This window comes from Eucyclogobius newberryi, unplaced genomic scaffold (assembly GCF_026437365.1).
Source record: "Eucyclogobius newberryi isolate DKJ021-1_F unplaced genomic scaffold, fEucNew1.0.hap1 SCAF_16, whole genome shotgun sequence".
NCBI classification, from domain to species: Eukaryota; Metazoa; Chordata; class Actinopteri; order Gobiiformes; family Gobiidae; genus Eucyclogobius; species Eucyclogobius newberryi.
In genome coordinates this window covers 22727145-22745494 of record NW_027315790.1, presented here as the reverse complement: position 1 = coordinate 22745494, position 18350 = coordinate 22727145, and the positions used below count along the sequence as shown (strand labels likewise).

At 42.0% G+C, this 18350-nt stretch overlaps 2 protein-coding genes across 4 annotated transcripts; one reads left to right on the top strand and one right to left on the bottom strand.

Annotated features, from left to right (window-relative positions):
* Positions 1 to 3188: 3188 nt before the first annotated feature.
* Positions 3189 to 12022, bottom strand: LOC140362008 (SH2 domain-containing adapter protein E-like). The gene is made up of 6 exons (XM_072447995.1): positions 11112 to 12022; positions 9574 to 9700; positions 7339 to 7572; positions 5919 to 6126; positions 4766 to 4885; positions 3189 to 4158 (listed from the first exon to the last, which is right to left on the bottom strand). The coding sequence occupies exons 1-6, from the start codon at positions 11592 to 11594 to the stop codon at positions 3975 to 3977; spliced, it is 1356 nt and encodes a 451-aa protein (XP_072304096.1). The 5' UTR covers positions 11595 to 12022; the 3' UTR covers positions 3189 to 3974.
* Positions 12023 to 13177: 1155 nt separating this feature from the next.
* pygo2 (pygopus homolog 2 (Drosophila)) lies at positions 13178 to 17652 on the top strand. Of its 3 annotated transcripts, XM_072447993.1 has the most exons (4): positions 13178 to 13385; positions 14085 to 14148; positions 14668 to 14720; positions 14798 to 17652. In XM_072447993.1, exons 2-4 carry the CDS (start codon positions 14097 to 14099, stop codon positions 16430 to 16432), a joined length of 1740 nt encoding a protein of 579 aa, XP_072304094.1. In that variant the 5' UTR covers positions 13178 to 13385; positions 14085 to 14096; the 3' UTR covers positions 16433 to 17652. The 3 variants fall into 3 exon arrangements, with proteins under 3 accessions (XP_072304094.1, XP_072304095.1, XP_072304092.1); XM_072447994.1 differs by lacking the exon at positions 14085 to 14148; XM_072447991.1 differs by having other exon boundaries at positions 13178 to 14148.
* Positions 17653 to 18350: the final 698 nt, after the last annotated feature.

The window sequence follows — 18350 nt, the reverse complement described above, 5'->3', positions numbered from 1 at the left end:
TATTTGAAAAATGGGAAACATTGTTTTCGCATCGGAATATTATTCTTTCTTTCTTTCTTTCTTTCTTCTTCTTCTTCTCGGGACCAACCCCCCTATTTTTCACCCAGTGAACATTGACGAAAAGTCACAAAGATGTTCACACCTCTAAAAATCGTGCCTCTCTACATTCTGGCTATTTCCCTTTTCTAAAATAAAAAAAATTGGCGCGTCAGCGCCCCCAAATGTACCAAAAATGCATTGAGAGATGGGAAATGACCCAAAAAAAATCTGATCGTAGAATCATGAAATTTGGCGCAGAGGTAGATGGTGACAAGAGAAGTAAAAAATATTATTACGGCAACGCCGTCCGCCCAACCAAATGTCGGCCATATTGCTTCAAAAATGGCTAAACATGACTTCGGAGTTTTTCCAAACGTCGTACTTTTACGAACTCCTCCCAGGGCGTTAGCCCTAAAAAGCTGAAATTTGGTAAAAATGCTACTGAGGAGTGGGACATCAAAAGTTATCCAAATTACATTGATACCTCTCACGGTCTCTGTGCGGCGAAGCCGCAAACTGTAGCTAGAATTTCAGAAATCTCCCATATTTAAAATTTCTGCCGTTTGCGCGGATAAAGTCCGAATTGCGTCAAATTAGAATCAGTTGTTAAACTCTTTGCCCTAAACCTACTTGAAGTGAAATAAATTCATTTGGCGCCACAGCGCCCCCTACAGATTTTATATGGAGGTTAAATGTTTAGTTTTGCGAAATTATATGAAATTTGACACACAACTCAATTTTAGCATCCCCATCAAAAAAGTCAATGAGACCCATGTCATAATTGTTATGGCGTTGCCGTAACGATGACCGAAACCTTTCATGTTATTCCAATGGGGAAATCGCCAGAACATGTTTACACTTTAGACTTTCACAAACTCCTCCCAGGGCGTCAGCCCTATTAACCTGAAATTTGGTGAGACTCATCTTCAGGACCATCAAAAGTTATCCACATTTTCATTCAAAGAGTCACGGTGTCTGTGCGGCAAAGCCGCACATTTTGCCAAGAATTCAAAATAAAATAGCTTTTTGATGGTAAAACAAAGGGGAGAAGATGTGACAGCGTCACAGATTCAGCAGTAGGCGTAATAAAAGGACAATTGCGGTGTGGCGGCGGTGTGGCGGCGGCGTGGCGGCAGCGTGGCGAGGGCCGATCATTGCCGCTTGCGGCTATATTTACTATTACTTTTTACTTATTTAAGTTTTTCAAGCATTTTTGCTCCTGTATTTTTACTCATGTAACAAAATAAATGGAGTACTTCATCCACCACTGCATATTCTTAACTTTATTTGACATAAATTCTTGTCTGCTGTGTATCTCTTTACTTTAGAGCAGTGGATGGTTGATATTAGGCATAAAGTGAATGTTTTCAGTACAGTGCTGCTCTTAAACTTTCTGCAACCAATTTTCTGGCTTTTACCCACTAAAAACAAACCTGAAAAGCCAGAGCAACATCTTATGACAAAAGCTCTACTAGATACGGCTTTTTACAGTAAACTATTTGTTGTAGATGTAGAATAAACAACCTTGATGCAAATGATCGAAAACAAACAAAGTAGTATCACAGCATTGTTATTGCTTGTTACACTTTAAAACAATTTAGCCCATAATGAACAAAGAGCTCACTATTTTTTAAATGCGTTTGTTTAGCAGGACTATGGGTTTTGTTCTTGAAGGTTCTAAAAATCGCTTTCATCGTGTTGGAATTTCATTGCATCGACATTTGACAGAAACAAACTCAAGCTGTTTGTGTTTTCGCAGTGATTTATTCCGATCAAAGAGAAGAGCCTTGTGGGAATCTTCTCACGTTGACATCCCGTTTATTAACAACGATAAGGAAGTCGCCCATCAACCCCCATTTTGTTTATTTTCTAAGCCTTACACAAAGCTACAAAACTAACTCTTTGACACATTTCCAGCCCTCCTAAAGAAAGGAATTCATAGATATTGTGCGGTTGATGGATAGCTTCTGGTAGAGGTATGCATTCTGGGAGTTACAATGTGCCTTTCACAAATCAAAAAGGCATGAAAAAATGCAAAGCAGGTGTGTCTTTGCGCCAGCGCTCTCAGCCAGAAAATACAAACCCTTCCCAAAATGTTTGATTAGGAAAAGGCAGGCCTCCAAAAAACAATATGTCATAGTGAGCTGACCAGAAAGGACTTCTTAGATAAATGTTTTGGATACAATTGGATTACACATGCGCTATAAAAAAAAAAAAAGACACTTGGCAGTAAAAAGGAATAACGGTCACTCCTTTGGCTTGCTTTTCTGTCTCCTAGCACCAGAGGGCATTCAGCACTGAGGACAAACAGCTGTGAGGGACACGGCGGGACGGCGGGTTAACCCAGTGGGACCAAAGACATCTAAAGCGTACATTTAATAGTTCTCTAATGATTTAACAACACAATGTCTTAAGCATTTACACTGGGACTCTGAACTGGGATAATTAGATCTAAAACGCATTATATTTTTTGTGAATCATCTTTCGATAAATTGATTATACTACATTATATCACTCTAAGCTGCATGGCATGGGAATCATTCAATATTTTAATCACACTAATTCTTTAGGATTCAGATGTAGAAATGTAATTCTTTAATGATTAAAACAATATTTCCGTTTCTCTATAGTGGTTAAAACAAACCTATGAGGTACTTTTGTCCAGGGCCTAAGGACCTACATAATTTTACAGCTGTGTAATTATTTAACATTGTAACTTCCAATAGGAATTATGAGCACAAATTCTGAAATGTTATGTATTAACATGCCTATTCTATTCATAACTCCTTTTGGATTTCGGACATGGATCTGTTAAACATCTGGATGGGCTTCAGCTCATGGAATCCACCATCCTGACCCAATTATAGGACTTTTAAATAATGAGTTCCATTAAAGAGTTCAACACAGTCCTAGCGGTGCACACAAAGAGGAAACACTTGACTAGAACAAATCTTAAGATCCACTGTTACATCTTAGATATAGGCTGCTTAGTATAAAGGGAATTTAGTCTTAAAGGTGCACTCTTCATGTGTTTCCATGGAGATGTCATTGATGTCTGTATAGTTCAACAACATGGCATTAAACTTGCATATCTCCATGGAGATAAGCATGTTTTTAAAGGTATTTCAGCAATAAAAACACCAGAAATGTAAGATATGCAAGTTTAATCTCGTTATTTGGAACAATGCAGGCAAAACAATAACATCTCCATGGAGACAAGCAGGTGGCGTACATTACCCTCCACCAGAAAAGTTACACAGTGCACCTTTATCATTCAGAGTGGGTTTTGCTCTCAGTTGTCAGGCCCCTCCAGAGCACATTGCACCCTTCTGAATCACTCAGCGCTTCACAGTGAAGACAACACCCTCATTCAGTTAAACAGACAATCCTCCAGGCGCTGTGGTCACGGAAAATATAAAGGGTTTTCCAGTTCTGCCACAAAACACAGATAAAGACATTTCAGATTAATGTGGTGTGTCATTGAGTAATTCTTACAGGCTTTTAGAATGAGTGGTTTGTTTGGGAGGTTGTAATGTACCAGAATGTCCACAAGAGGGCACAAAGTCAAAGAAAACACACACACACACACAAACAAACACACACACACACACACACACACACACACACTTCATCTTAAAGGCACTGGAGTCTGTAGAGGCACAGCAGGTGGTAATGTTCTAAAAACTTCATAGATTTCATGGATATCTACCAAATTCATCCACAAGACGCATTTTAATTTTCTAAAAGTGCCCGATGTAACACGCATCCTCCATACGTCATGCAAAACAGTAGCCTGCGTGTTTTGCATCACAGTCAAAACTGAGGAAGTCATCCCGAAACTGACAAAGTAAAAAACACTTAACAAATCCAGTCCACTTTCATAATAATTCATGTTCTGGAGTGATAAAGTTGAGTTTGGATTCAGTGTCTTTGGTTCAGTGGATGCGGGGCACAGGGTGCATCAGGGTCATGTGCTCGGCCCCGTTGAAAGGCAGTCGCTGTGAGCAGTAGTGATGGACCACTTCAGGGATGCTCGGGAAAACGCAGCTGCTCTGGTCCAACGTGAAACCGTTCTCTTTGGTTTGGGCCACGATTATATGCACACAGCCTTGGCTCGTCCTGAGAAAGAAACAGAAAGGAAAAACTCATTGTGCGATTGTCAGACTGTGTGAAGTGGAAATGTGAGATTTTGATCAGGTTTTCAGATGTCTGCTGATTTTTATCACAAGGCCACCCACTTTGAAACAATTTCCTTAAAGGTCTTTGTGAAACACTTTGTAGAAAGATTATTGAAAGTAAGACTAAAATATGATATGAAAGGCATGCATCATAATACATAATGTAAGTTTAGAGAGAAATATGTTGCAGAGGTTGTTTATCACAATCAAGTTTGAACGAATCATTTATCACATCATTTTTTATAAGGAGATATTTAGTTTTAGTTATAAATCTTAATTCGTATAAATTTGCAAAGAAATAGCCTTACGGTACATTTCGAATTCATAGAAAAGGCATATTTAGAAAAACTGAATTTCAACACGTCACAAAATATCTTCAATCGATTTTGCATTGGCTGTAGATTTTTTTTTTTTTATATCTGAGGGAATAAGATTATATTGTTTAGCTGTAGATTTTTTTCCTTTTGGGATCAAGTTGCTGAAATATAAAAACACGACATGTTAAATCCCTGGGGTCACACTCGGATGCAGTTCCAGGTTTTACTCACTTGAGGGCGATAGAGTACTTGCTGTTGTCGGACTCGATGTTCCTGACCAAGAAACTGGCTTCTTTACAGCACTGCAGCTGAAACTCTGCCTCCTGGCGAGTCACACAGCCATGGTACCAGCTGAGGGGGGAATAAATATTAGACGTGAAGGGGAAATAAATATTAGACGTGAAGGGGAAATAAATATTAGACGTTTTCCCTCAAAGTACGCTCATCTGAGAATGAATAAGATTGGCTCTGAAGGTTCAAATTTTAATCAGAAATGAGAAAAGTTGTATTTATTCTTCCATAAAATGCATTTGGGCAGCTTTACATTGAAGCAAAACTTGGAAACAACACAACAAATACATTCTGTAATGAAATGAAAAGGTCCATTGAGGGTGTGTTCACCTTTGCACATTCAACACACAAAAAAGAGACTAAACCAGGACTAAACCTGAAACTAAACAAGGACTAGAACAGGACCAAACAAGAACTAGAACAGGACCAAACAAGAACTAGAAGAGGACCACATCAGGACTAAACCTGAAACTAAACAAGGACTAGAACAGGACCAAACAAGGACTAGAACAGGACCAAACAAGAACTAGAACAGGACCAAACAAGAACTAGAACAGGACCACATCAGGACTAAACCTGAAACTAAACCTGGAATAAACAAGGACTAGAACAAACAGGACCAAACAAAACCACATCAGCACTAAAATGGGCTCAATTTAGGACCAAATAAAGACAAGTATATGTGTCTGTCTAAATTATGTTTTTGCTTTGTTTTTTACCTTCATGATTTATAAGGAAACTGAAAAGTGTGAAGTGGGGGGGAGAAGAGTGAGAAGAGACATTCAGCAAACTGTTAAAGCCGGGGATCAATCTCACTACACTAAGGCCAGGACAGAGCCACAAGTTCCAACACAACAGTTTATTTCAAGAACCTTTCCCTTGAACTTTTACCATGTTTGTGTGTGTGTGTGTGTGTTTGTGTGTGTGTGTGTTTGTGTGTGTGTGTGTGTGTGTGTGTATGTGTGTGTGTGTGTGTGTGTGTGTGTGTGTGTGTGTGTGTGTGTTTATCTGTTTGTTTATCTCTCTTTTTTTTTTTTTTTTTTTAACTAACCTTACAGAGTCACACTTTACAGTCTCCGTTTCTCCCCCTCACCTTTGTCTCTCGAGGGGCAGCGCGGGGTCGACGCAGCAGCTCTCGCCGTCGGAGCTGGAGGAGTTGGACGAGGAGGACTTGAGCATCTTCTGAGTCCAGCTCTTCTGCCGGTGGTGCTGATGCTGCGCCGGGGGATGCTGAGGTTGCCTGGTAAGCGTGAGGTGAGGCGTTTCATCTTTGCGCTGCCGCTCGGGGCTGTCGAACTGCGCTGAGGAGAGGAAAGAGCCAACAAGAGGGACGTAAATAAGTGCCCAAAAAACAACTGTGGCTGCCAGATTTGGAGAGAGCGCGCGGGGGACTTTGATGTCTGATGCGAGATGGTGTTCAGTATGTTGCCGGTCTGTGCAGCACATAAAATATACATGAGAGCCGGCGTTTCTACAGTACTTTTATATTGATCCAACACAGAGAAAAGGGTTGCTGGGTTCAGAGAATAACTTCCACAATGTGAAGAGGAAATGTGCAGCGTCAGATTGTTTTGACTTTGTCTATGTTTGGCGGTGGAAGCCTCCTGATAACAAGAATAATAAATACAGCACAGAAATCACGGAGATGTTGTAGATTGTAGTGAGAGCAAAATAATAGAAAGTTCAATGTCCTCAAATAAAAGGGACACCCCTGAACACGAGAACATGCATCTTAAGGAGTAATGAAACATGAATAACAAAACACTACATTACATTAAATGACATTAATGACATTACCACTTTGAGATTCCATTGGAATGTAAAGTGCATTTCAAATGAAATGTATTATTATTATTATTATTAATAATAAATTGAAAACAATGCTTCAACTGAACATGATTTATTTTACACAAAAGTAATTCTGATTATGAACTGACAAACTAAACTGTTTTATTGTTTACAAGAGTTGTTGATAAAAACATATATTCAAACTGTAATTCTTCACCATCTTGTCTCCATGGAGATGTTAACGCTTTCCACAGTAAGGCATTTAAATTATCCATCTCCATGGAGACAAGCCAAGTTACAGATTTTACCAGGTGAAGGCAATGAAAACACCAAGAACCAGAAAAACTACCTTTTAGTATTAGATATTAGGTCTAAAAACTGGTTTATTCGATTGGTCGACCAGTCAAACTTTTATTTCTATTGTGCACTGAGAATATTTGAATACATTTCTAACCAAATGAAGGTGGAAATATGGTGACTAAAGGCTTCTAATTTACAAAAATAAAGTGTATCATTGTGGAAAAGTTTGTTTTTTTGACCTGTTGGTTTAATAATGCCGTTGTCTTTGTTACAGAGATGTCTTTTTGTTTGTGTTTAAAAGTCTGTATAGCCAAATAACAATTAGGTACAATTATCAAACTATGATTATTTTTTTATAGTTGACTAGTCATGATTACTCTATCCGCTTCGATTATGCTGTAGATTTGACACATTTGTTGTAATACCTGACAGAGACCGGACGATGCGCTCCTTCTTCCACTCCCAGGGCAGCTCATACTCAGTCAGAGGCCGGAGGTCGAGCTCGTGTCTGGTCCCGGGACTCTTCTCGCTCTTCTCCGTGTTCCCCTCGTACGGGACGTCGTAGATCTGGGGAACGACAGGCTCCTCTTTAGGCCCTTCACTGTTCTCCATCAGCACGCAAACCCTGAGCAAGTCCTTCGAGCCGCGACGCCTGATCTCTGCCAAAACAAACACACAGGATTAGGACATGTTTAGGTCAAGGAGGCTTCATCTTACATTTTTGCTAAATTTTCAAAGCATTTTCACTGTTCAGATGAGTAAATATAAGTTGATTGAGGGAGCGCATGTAAATCACCAATTAAGTCAAGATACTTCTCCAGAATCATCAAATACACAGCTATTGACCTTTTTGCACTATTATTATTTGATTTATTAAATATTTAGGACCAACATAGTGCTACAAATTTAGACAATTTTGGTTTATTTAGAATAGGGCTGCAACAAATAGTTATTTTAATAGTCGACAAGTCAATTTTTTTATCGCACATTGACATTTTCTAAAAACATTTTTTATTGAAATATTGAATATTGAAATGATGATTGAAGGGTTCTAGATTATGTATTATTTTTTGACATTTTGGTTTAATATTGCCACTTTCTTTGACATAAAAGTTGTACTTGCATTTGTGTAAGAGTACATACAAAATTTCCAAACTTTTATTTTCATACTAAGGAAACAAACTCCATCCATCCATCCATTTTCTACCGCTTGTTCCCTTTCGGGGTCGCGGAGGAAACAAACTCGATAATCAAATTGTAATTAAGAAATCCGTTTTTTTTTTTAATGCAATTGTTTGAACAGAATGCAACTTTAAACACAAAGTAACCATAGTTTCTGTAGTAGTGCCATGTGACTTTACTAGCTTTGATTAAAACCATGACTTTTTCCTTTATACATATTTTTTTCATCTTCATTGATACTTGTTCAAATGAGTATCTGGTTTCAGTACTTGTTTTAGGATCAATTCGTGCATCAATTGTTTTTTTGTTTTTTCAAAATTCTATCAAACTACCCTGACGTTTAGTGAATGAAAACTCCTTCACAAGTCATCAGCGTGACTCCAGATCCGCTCCCGTTTCCTTCGAATGATTAAAGGGCCATAAATCGACCACATCCTCCGTGAACTCCCGTGGACCCGATCTGGAAGTAACGTGTGGTCTGAAGCCACAACCGCGCTCCCTGCCATAAAACACGCTCGCGGACACAGCGGGGGCCATTGTGTTACCCTTTTAGTCCAAACAATAGAGCGATGGCATGAAAGGTCAGGCCAGCGTGTGATTGGACGAGAGAGCGGCAGACTTCCGGGATGCTGGGAAGTTTTGATGCATTTTCGAAACAGGTCCATGTAGGGGGGGAAAGAGGGAGCTGGAGGGGCGGGTGGGCTTCCTTTACGGAGAATAGGACCAGGAAACAGAGACAGGAAATGGGAAGCGGGATCAGGAAGCTGCACCCATTGTCCAGTGTTGCCGTGGTAACTCCCAGGGGGGCCCGCGAGCGCCGGGGGAGAGGGTTCACGTCCGCGCCGCCGCACAGAGGCTGGAAATGTGAATTGTGTTGTTCGCACTAGTGTAAGCACTGACACGTCAGCTGTCTCACGTGAAAATAAATACTTCTGTTGACAAGGATGCCACACTCTTACCCCGGGGGTTGTTTTTGAAGGAAATATACAAAATGTACTAAATCTGAAAAGTTATTCTGTCTCCAGATCTCTGCATTGCAGGCCAGTAGAATTTAAAGCCAACTGATTATTTGTGATTGTAAATGTCAAAGTTGGATTTTTTTTTGCTCAGGGTTCATCTAAAAAATAAGGCGTTTTGACTGAGCATTTGACTGAATTATATATATTTGGGAAATGAAAATGGATAGAGGCAGATTTAAATGTCTTTAAATGTTCATTTTGTTGACATATTGGGTTTATATGAGAAAGACTGAAGACAATATTGCCTCGGGTACATACTTAAAGTGTCCATTGGGCTACACATCAATAAAATAAATAATAATACAAACAGTGAAAAACTTTGAGAAGCTGGAAGAAGAAGATATCCACTATTTAGTCAAAGGGAAGAATGAATAAAAAATTGAAGGCTGTGTTTTGATTAAATTATTATTTTTTCTTCACACAGAACTAGCTGGACATCGTCATCTGTAGGAGTCGTACCTGTGATCATCTGCTGAGCGTCGTAGGGCTCCATGTATCCGTCGTTCTCCCCGACTCTCTCCGCCTCGCGCTGCTCTCTGGTCTTCTGGGCGTCAAACGGGTCGGCATAGTCCTCAAGGATGATCACCTGGAGCAAAACATTCAGACAAACCAGAATAAATGCATTTCGGATATTGTTTACGTTTGCATTACACTTGAATTCCAGGCTTGACCTCAACCCAGTGCAATGGAAAATTAATGATTTGCATATTCAAAAGAACTAGTTTCTAAACAAAAGTGAAGTCATCTTTGCTCATGAGAAAAGTTGAATGTTGTAACAATCTTGTCTGGTTTATTATAGTTTATCATTCTCACATGTGTTACTATAGGTGAACTGTCAGTCGCAAGCAAATAAATAATTAGTTTGCAAAGGGTGGTAATTAATTAAAGCCTAATAATGTTGTTAATATGGCCTGTTCGTTCTATTGTCATTGTCTTATCAGTCTTGTAATTCATTGTTTATTGGAAAAACCATTAACCAGAAGGCAGACAATGGGCTAGTCGTAAAATTAAGTTGTCTTTCTCCAATCACTTCCTGTCAGGCTCGCTTGCCAAAAAACATTTGTTGCCATTTGGATGTAGTTTTACAAGCGTTTTGAAGAGGTTAATAAAGTGTAGTGGAACAGATGGAGACCCCAAATAGAAACATTTAGTTGCATTCGCTGTATTATCTCAAATTCAACTTAACTAAACTATGATCAATAACACCGTAAATAAAAGCGATTTACACCCTGTTGAAACATTACACCCCTGTTTTATCCCCGATGTCTTTTATCTGTGTTTTTTCTCACCATCTCTCCTCTATCACCTCCCTTTTTTTCCATTTTTTTTCAAAGTCAGCGCTGGAAGGGACTTGGGTTTGCGCCCGGGTGTCAAGTATCACAACGCTTTTTACAACATGATAACCTTCACCAGGGGCCCGAATCCACTGAAAGAGGGACAGAGAGGAGGGGAACGCCAAGCAGGATTGACCACTGTGGCTTTGTGCCGTAGGTGGGGGAAAATGGTGGGAGTCAGCCGGGTGAGGGGGGAGAGGAAGCGAAGGAGAGATAGGAGGAAGGCAGGGGAGAATTGGACACAATGGGCAGCAAGACAAAGAAAGAAAATGAAACAATATCATTTTTCAGAGCTTGGACTAGATCCCGGTGACTTCTTTGTCAGCGGTGTTGTCTTGTTCTATGCTGCCATTGACTCTCATGCCTAAAAAAAGTATTTTCTCAGTTCACTAAATGACTAATAATTAAAAATTCAAAACAAAAAACAACATGTGACAAGTTACAAATGGATAATATAATAATTTATGACTTGCCATGTGTGCAAATTGCATCTTGTTTTGTAAGTTTTGGGTTTCATATGATGCAATGTTTGTGAAAAGTGAACCTTTGAGTGTGACACATAAAGAGAAATGAAGAAAACACTTCCTATTAACGATATGCGAGTGCGGCTTTGTAGTAGAATCATGTATGTTGTAAGTAAATGATAAATTGTCAATAGCTTACCGTCTCCGTTTTGCCTTGGGGGGCTGGTTTCTCGACTTCAGGCACTTGATTGTTGATGGCAGCACTGTTGAAGTTGGGGCTTTTGTCCAGCTTGTCCACTCTGATCAGTCTGCTGATGTAAGCGTTGGCAGAAGAAGAGATCTTCAGCGGCCGATGTTGTTCCTCGAAAACAGACTGGTCGGCTTTGGAGTTTTTGCACATTTTCCTCGAGAGCAGGTTGTCCCAGACTTTGCCATCTTTCTGTGGAGAGCTGCCACCACTTTTGTTCAAATCAATGGCAGAATTTTTCCCATTTCTTCCCGACAGCAGAGATCCAACACCTCCAGGGCTGTCGGAGGAGGAGGTCTTACGAGTTTTGGATGTTTTGGTACCGATGCTGGCTGCTTTGTTGGGTCTCGGCTGGGAGCCAGACTCAGAGGCAGATCGGATCCTGTCAGTACCATTTTTCAGGTTCATGGGGAACTCCTTGAACCACTTTGCCATTGTGAACCGAATGGATACAGGAACAGTTGTGTGTCAGCCTCAACACCGTCCAGCGCCATACACCAGGGCCCCAGAGACGCTCCTTTACAAATCACAGCCTTTTGTCAAAGACTTCCGCTGCTTTATGCCCAGATACAGGCTTGTATACTGTAGAATCTCCACACCTCACTTTAACCATATCATAAAGTGCAGAATCAAACTAGGCTCTATTAGTTAAGGCCACAAAATGTTGCAGGTTGGCTATTCCCAAGCGTCATCAGCTCTTTCATCCCATTTGTAAATTGCTGTCCCACCTTTCCTCTGTTGAGATTATTCCCCTGGAGTGAAGAAGTGTCTTTTAAGATGGAAATCCCAAAGGTAGAATCGGCTGCTCCCGCTGAAGGTCTTTGGTCCCATTCCCAGAGTGGACTTTGACAAGACTTCCTACAGCACTGAGGCTCCAGACTGGAGTAGCTGCAGAGGAAGGAGGGGATCAGAAGTTGAGAATGGGCAGGAGCAGTGGGCGGTGATAACATGCAAAGTGGAAAGACCCTGAATGTGACAAACTTTCTGTGACAATTGCCTCTTATGGCCCTGATGCTCTTAAAGTATTCATGCTAATTTCATCATTTGCCCTTTACAAGAATGGTCAACAGACAGTAAACATTGTTCTGATTGGCTGCTTACGGAAAAAGTCAAGTACTGTAAATTGTATCTCTAATTGTAGCCCAAAACAAAAGTTTCTCCCGTTCATCTGATGAATGGAGACAATCCATACTCTTTTCACTTGAGTCACATTAAAGCAAGCATCTTTTGGGTGAAACACCTAAACAAGTTTTACTATTTAATTTAATCAAATACCACCCATAGATTCATTATTATGATGTTGATTTATTTCCGTTTTAACTCCCAACATTTTATTAAATATTATCTATACCAATTTTCAATACTAAATATACAAATAAATAAGACACACACAAAAACTCCCTGTAAATGTTTTTGTATTAAACAGAGTACATGTCCACAAAAGCAAGACATTTAAAACTGGCCCTTTATCCACGTTTGTTGAATAATGAAACATTAGGACTGTTGCCATAGTGACAAATCATTCAAAACTAAATATCTCTAATTCGAATGGGAAAAAGTCCTCAAAATGTTGCATATTAAAGAATGCAGAAACCCATGAAGGCATTTTTCAGATCTATAAATCTCAAATGTATGAAATTCGTGGACCTACATGACTGTTATAGCCTATATTTTGTCCTTACATTTATCCATTTCTGGTTTCAAAATGCTCTGAATTTAAGATTTTGTTCCCATTCACTTACAGCGTTTCACCATAATCATTAACTATTAAATAAAAGGCTCCTTTTGAAATTGGTTTGAATTTGTATTGTACATTAAAAGTCTATGAAAACAAATCATGTCAGATTAGGATTCATCGTCGTGATTCTGAGAGTTTATTTTAACAATGATAAAATGTGTCAGTTTGTATGTGTTCTGTTTTTAAATGTTTATTCTCAAAAGCAGCCGTTGTTGGAGGAATAATAACACATTCATCAGAGTTCCTGACTGCCTGATGCAGTCCCCCGCTCGCTCTGGAGTTGGTTTCTTCCAAACTGCGCGATGCTCTGCTCGTCCCTCTTTGTCCGGTTGCGACAGAGGCCATTATAATTATGGGGAAATTTGCGTTTTTGAATGAATTATAAATGAATGGTGGACCAACAAGCAAACGCCGAGTGGGGACTGGTTTGCTGGCAATGACACGCCAGAGAATTTCGTTTTAAAGGACAGCAGAGCAACGGAGAAAGGGTACAGTTTGCTTCCAAGACAGTCTGCAAGATGGCTAGCTTTCTTCACTAGCATGCTAACATCAGCTAACGAGCTAACGTTAGCATAGTAAACAAGAGCTTTCATTGCGTGTGCGGTTGCTTACACGAAAATGGGATGCACCCTGACTGATGTGTACAGTTAATCATGTAAACATAAGGCGTACTTTAGTGTTTATGTCTGAAGATTTGAGCCACTGAATGAAGCCTGAAATATTGGTAAAACTAGCCACATTGGATAGCGTGGCTAGCAAGTTAGCTTGCATTAGCTACAACTTAGCTCCACATCTGTAAGTAATCATTTTAGAGAGGGAGGAGTACTTGTTAAATTGCTTACACTGGCAACCGGGCCAGGTAATCGGGATCCATTTTAATTCAAAATAGCAACAGTGTCACAGTAAAGTTCAGTCAAATAACGTGCACCAGTGCCTTCTATTTGACGCTATTTGGTGACCAAATCCCGGCGTGACAGACACCGTGGGACACCTTTGCAGCTGGAAAGGAGTTTGCAGACCTGGGCCATTGATTTTTAATTTGGCTTAGCCCTTACTTTAAATTATAACCATACACTAGTAAATATGACTTGAAAGTAGACATTTCTTCTCGGCTTTAGCCCTCCAGACGTCATCATTTTTAACTTTTTTTCTTGCATATGAACGGTGAAATGCCACTTCACCGACAGTCATTTTAGCTAATGGCTGCCGAATCGGGGAGACTACTGGCGGGACAAGGAAAGCGAAGCAAAGGTAGGATTTACTTTCACCCATCTCCCGATCCGATCGGATTCATCCATTACTTCGCTGCAAAGGGCTGCACTGGTGCTAGCAAACCCCATGTGTAAACTTCACGACTCCGGTGGTGGTGGATGCTCCTCACAGACTTAATATGTGCCCGGGCCCTGTCTCTATGAATGTATCTTCAACTACGTTTCCTCGTTCTCATGTCCGTCTTTTCCTGTCCCTCATTGATCTTACCCTACTCCGCCTCGGTATGCGGTCTCTTTCCCTTGCCTGGATCTTTTGGTTTGCTTTGGTCATTTGCGGTTCAAGGCATCATAACCTGGTGACGATAGCGCCTGGATGTACAGCATCTTGTCCTCATGCCAGTCTTTGTCCCATCATTGAACCCATCTCAACTGTTGGACTTGAAAAGAAGGCCCTAGGTTTAAAAGCTGCTTGTCTGTCACTAAGGGGTATTGGCCAATCCAAATGGGATGTTCTCTTTGTAGACCACATATTATTCAATTGTAATCGCTCTGCTTTCAGCTTCACAGATGAAGAGCCCAGAGAAGAAAAAACAAAGAAAATCCGCTGCTCAGGTAATAAGTGTCAACAAAACTAAAAGAAACACCAACAACAGAAGTATAACTTCTTCATGTGCTTTATTCTGTTTCAGGCAACAGGATTTTCCCATCTCACTGAGTTTGCGCCCCCACCCACTCCTATGGTGGACCATCTGGTTGCGTCCAACCCTTTCGATGATGACTTTGGACCTCCATCGCGACCTGCAGGGGCAGGTGGTCCCGGCGGTGCACCTTTTCTTCCCAGTCCGGGGGCAGGCGGAGGAGGTGGCTACGGTGGAGCTAGCAGGATGGGTGGAGGCATGGGCTTCATCGGAGGCCCAGGAGGACCAGGTGGTGGCCCTCCTGGGCGAAGACCCCCGTTCGGTCCTCCATCAAACGCTGGACCTCACCACCAGCTAGGTTTTGGTGGCATGCCAGGTTTTGGAGGTGGTGGCGGAGGAGGGGGTGGTGGGGGCGGAGGAGGATTTCCCCCAGGTGGCCCTGCACAGTTCAACATGCCTCCGAACTTTAGTCCACCTATGCATCCAGGACCAGGATTTAGTCCAATGCTTTCCCCTGGAGGCATGGGAGGTCCTGGCGGAGGTGGGCCTCCACACCCTAGATTTGGCATGCCTCCACAGCAGCAGCACGGTCAAGGAGGGCACCCTTTCAACAGCCCTCCCTTGCCTGGAGCAGGTGGGCCGAGGGGACCTTCTCATGGTCCCATTAACTCAATGGGGGGCATGGGTCCTGGTATGAACATGATGGGAGGCATGGGAGGTGGACCCGGAGGTAACATGGTGGGAGGGCTGCCTGGTCTGCCTCCCCAAGGACAGTTCCCTCCTTCACAGGACGGACCATATCCTGGGCCCAGTCCACCGGGACCTGGAAATGAGGAAGGAAAGAACTTTGGACCTGGGCCACAGCCTGGACCACAGCCACAGCAAATTAACTTAAATCCCAATGGCCCGCCCCCAAATAACACCGCCCCGGGACCCCCATCCAACTCTGGGCCACCACAACCGGGTGGAGGCTTTCCAGGACATGACGTCCAACAATCCAATGCCAACACCCCTGGTCAGCCGCCCCCTGCACCCCCACAGTCAAACCCCAACTCCTCTCCAACAGGGCCCTTAAATGGGTCAGGACAGCCCCCACACCCGGTGCCGGGTCAACTGCACTGTGCCAGCAACACAAACACCCCAAACTCTAATAACTCTAACCAGCAGCCACAGTCTACACCGCCCCACTCCACTCCAGGTGGCACCCCCTACAGCCAGCAGAACAACACCCCTGGCAGTGGGGGGCCAATGTCTAATGCTGCTCCCAACTCTGGTCAAAACAACATGACTAACAACAACGGGGGCAATACTCCCGGTAGCAACCCGAATCCTCCTTCAAATTCCAACTCTACCCCAAACACGCAGTCCCCTCTCCCTGCCGGTCCTGCCCCAGCCCCTGCCTGTCCTGGGTCCGGCCCTGGGAAGCCTGGGGGTCCTGGTATGGTGTTTCCCTGTGGCCTGTGTTTGGCGGAAGTGCATGATGACCAGGACGCCATCCTGTGTGAGGCGTCCTGCCAGCGTTGGTTCCACCGTGACTGCACCGGGCTGACGGAGCCGGCATACGGGCTGCTAACCCGGGAGAGCGCAGCCGTTTGGGCCTGCGACTTCTGTATCAAGACCAAGGACATCCAGGCCGTGTTTGTGCGCCAGGGTTTAGGTCAGCTCGTGGCTGCCAACGAGAGCTGAGGAGACGGAGCAATGTACAAGTTCACTCGGACAGAGGAGGTCTTTGGTTGGCTTTAAATGACCATAACTGCTACTTAACTTTCTCTTGACTAGCCCTTTATTCACTACAGAGACACTCATTGACCTTCATGCTTGTAAACAGCACTTTGAGTGTCTCCAATTTTGTCCCCCTTAAATGAATTGAATCATGATGAATGTCGTAACTTCAAATAGCCCTTCAAAAATCCAGTCTGCCAACCAGCAAAGCACTGACACCAACACACTACCTCGCACAGTTTTGACTGGCATGGACGCACTCGCACTGACTGTGATCCACTGAGACTCGTGCACTACAAGAGTGTGAGGATATTTAAAATAAACATGAACATACCCACTCACTGAAGGGGGTACACACCACTGTACCTTCTTATCTAAGCCCCAAATGTTTTATTACATAGGTCAACAATAAAGTCAAATTCTTAAAATAATACTATCAGTGCCTAAAGTCAAAAGGGCCTTGAACTATAATTTGACAGTTTGCTTGTATAAAATGTTTATTGTGAATTCAGCTCATTCTCTGAAAGAAATCCTCATTCGTACAGTACAGAAACATCACTCTGCTTTATGCTTTTCTTTGGCCCTGTTCTGACTGATTACCTCAAACCAAATTTGCTATCAAAAATAGTTGTATATACTCAAATGGGGCATTATCATTTGTGAACCTGATGCAGAACTGACCAATGAACAAAATGTGTGTCTTTGGTGTAAATTGTAAGACATTTGGGTTTTATACAATACACTTTCTTTTTATCTGCAGTAGCCTTCTCATGAATTGTGAACACAGTGCTTTTGGGTAGTGTTGGCATAGCAAGTAGTGACATCCAAGTCATATCAAATGTGCTTTGTCCTTTTTGTACAAATGGGAGGGGGTGCATGAAAACCAATGCAGTAACTGTCTGTTTATGTTCTGGCCTCAGCAGTGGGCCTTGAAGTAGACCAAATAACTAAAGAACAATATCATATTTCTGTCAGGCTAAAGGTGTTTGTAACTATCCTCATGTTTTTTCTCTATTCGATGTCCAAGTTGCCTTTGTTTTCTTTCTCTCTGCTTTTCCTGATTTTGTACTGGCATTTGTGCTGTGCTCTTGCTCCACTTTGGCGCCCCCTGGTGCAGACAGCAGCTCACACCGGGTGGGGAAGGGAAAAGGTACTGAACTTTGAAGTAAAAACAGATTTTTGTACATGTGTGGTACACGTCTCTTTTTCTAATTTGCAATGTGGTTCAACCAATGCCTAATTGTGTTCACTGATTTAGTAATGAATGCTAATACTATTTTGTTAATGCTTTACCCTGACTGCAGTTTAGCGATTTTCCTGCAAATCATGATCATTGATTTAGCATATGTTTGAGTTCTGGAACAGGGTTTGTAATGACACATGTGATGAGCTATAGACAAACGAAGTTTATTGACAAAATGTTATTAGAAATATGTTCTTTTCATGTACTTGACATATAGATTCTGCCTATTTTTATGCTGCTACGTACACATTTAGGACTGCTGCTACAATTTGTAAGAAATGTTAGCTGGCTTTGGCCTTTGCATGATTTGTTTCAATATGTCTTTGATCAACTAATGTGGTTGTGAGTCTTCAATGGCTCTTATTAGAGACAAGACTCAATTTCTGTATGAAAACACATTAGTAGAACGTTTGAATGACTAACTGCAGCGTCGAATTTGTACTTCATTATTAACTGCTCACGACGAGAGACAAATTCCTACAAAAGCCAAGCGGGCCGTGCTTTGCGCGCCTTGACCACCATCATCTCCAGAGACACGGATCCGAATCCAGGCGAGCCACGCCCACGCGCAGCCTCGCACCAATGGCGTCGGCGCAGAGGCGGGACCGCGTCTGCCCCGTGTTCTGGCAACAGGTCGCG

What these genes read in the sequence shown, in the direction of transcription:
- LOC140362008 (XM_072447995.1), bottom strand. Translation starts at nt 11,594, where the DNA reads ATGGCAAAGTGGTTCAAGGAGTTCCCCATGAACCTGAAAAATGGTACT. An exon ending in CCCAAGGCAAAACGGAGACG is followed by an intron (nt 9,701 to 11,111) that starts GTAAGCTATTGA and finishes GTTTTGCTCCAG; the next exon opens with GTGATCATCCTTGAGGACTA. An exon ending in CGCTCAGCAGATGATCACAG is followed by an intron (nt 7,573 to 9,573) that starts GTACGACTCCTA and finishes TTGTTTTGGCAG; the next exon opens with AGATCAGGCGTCGCGGCTCG.
- pygo2 (XM_072447993.1), top strand. Translation starts at nt 14,097, where the DNA reads ATGGCTGCCGAATCGGGGAGACTACTGGCGGGACAAGGAAAGCGAAGC. An exon ending in ACAAGGAAAGCGAAGCAAAG is followed by an intron (nt 14,149 to 14,667) that starts GTAGGATTTACT and finishes CTCTGCTTTCAG; the next exon opens with CTTCACAGATGAAGAGCCCA. An exon ending in AAAGAAAATCCGCTGCTCAG is followed by an intron (nt 14,721 to 14,797) that starts GTAATAAGTGTC and finishes ATTCTGTTTCAG; the next exon opens with GCAACAGGATTTTCCCATCT.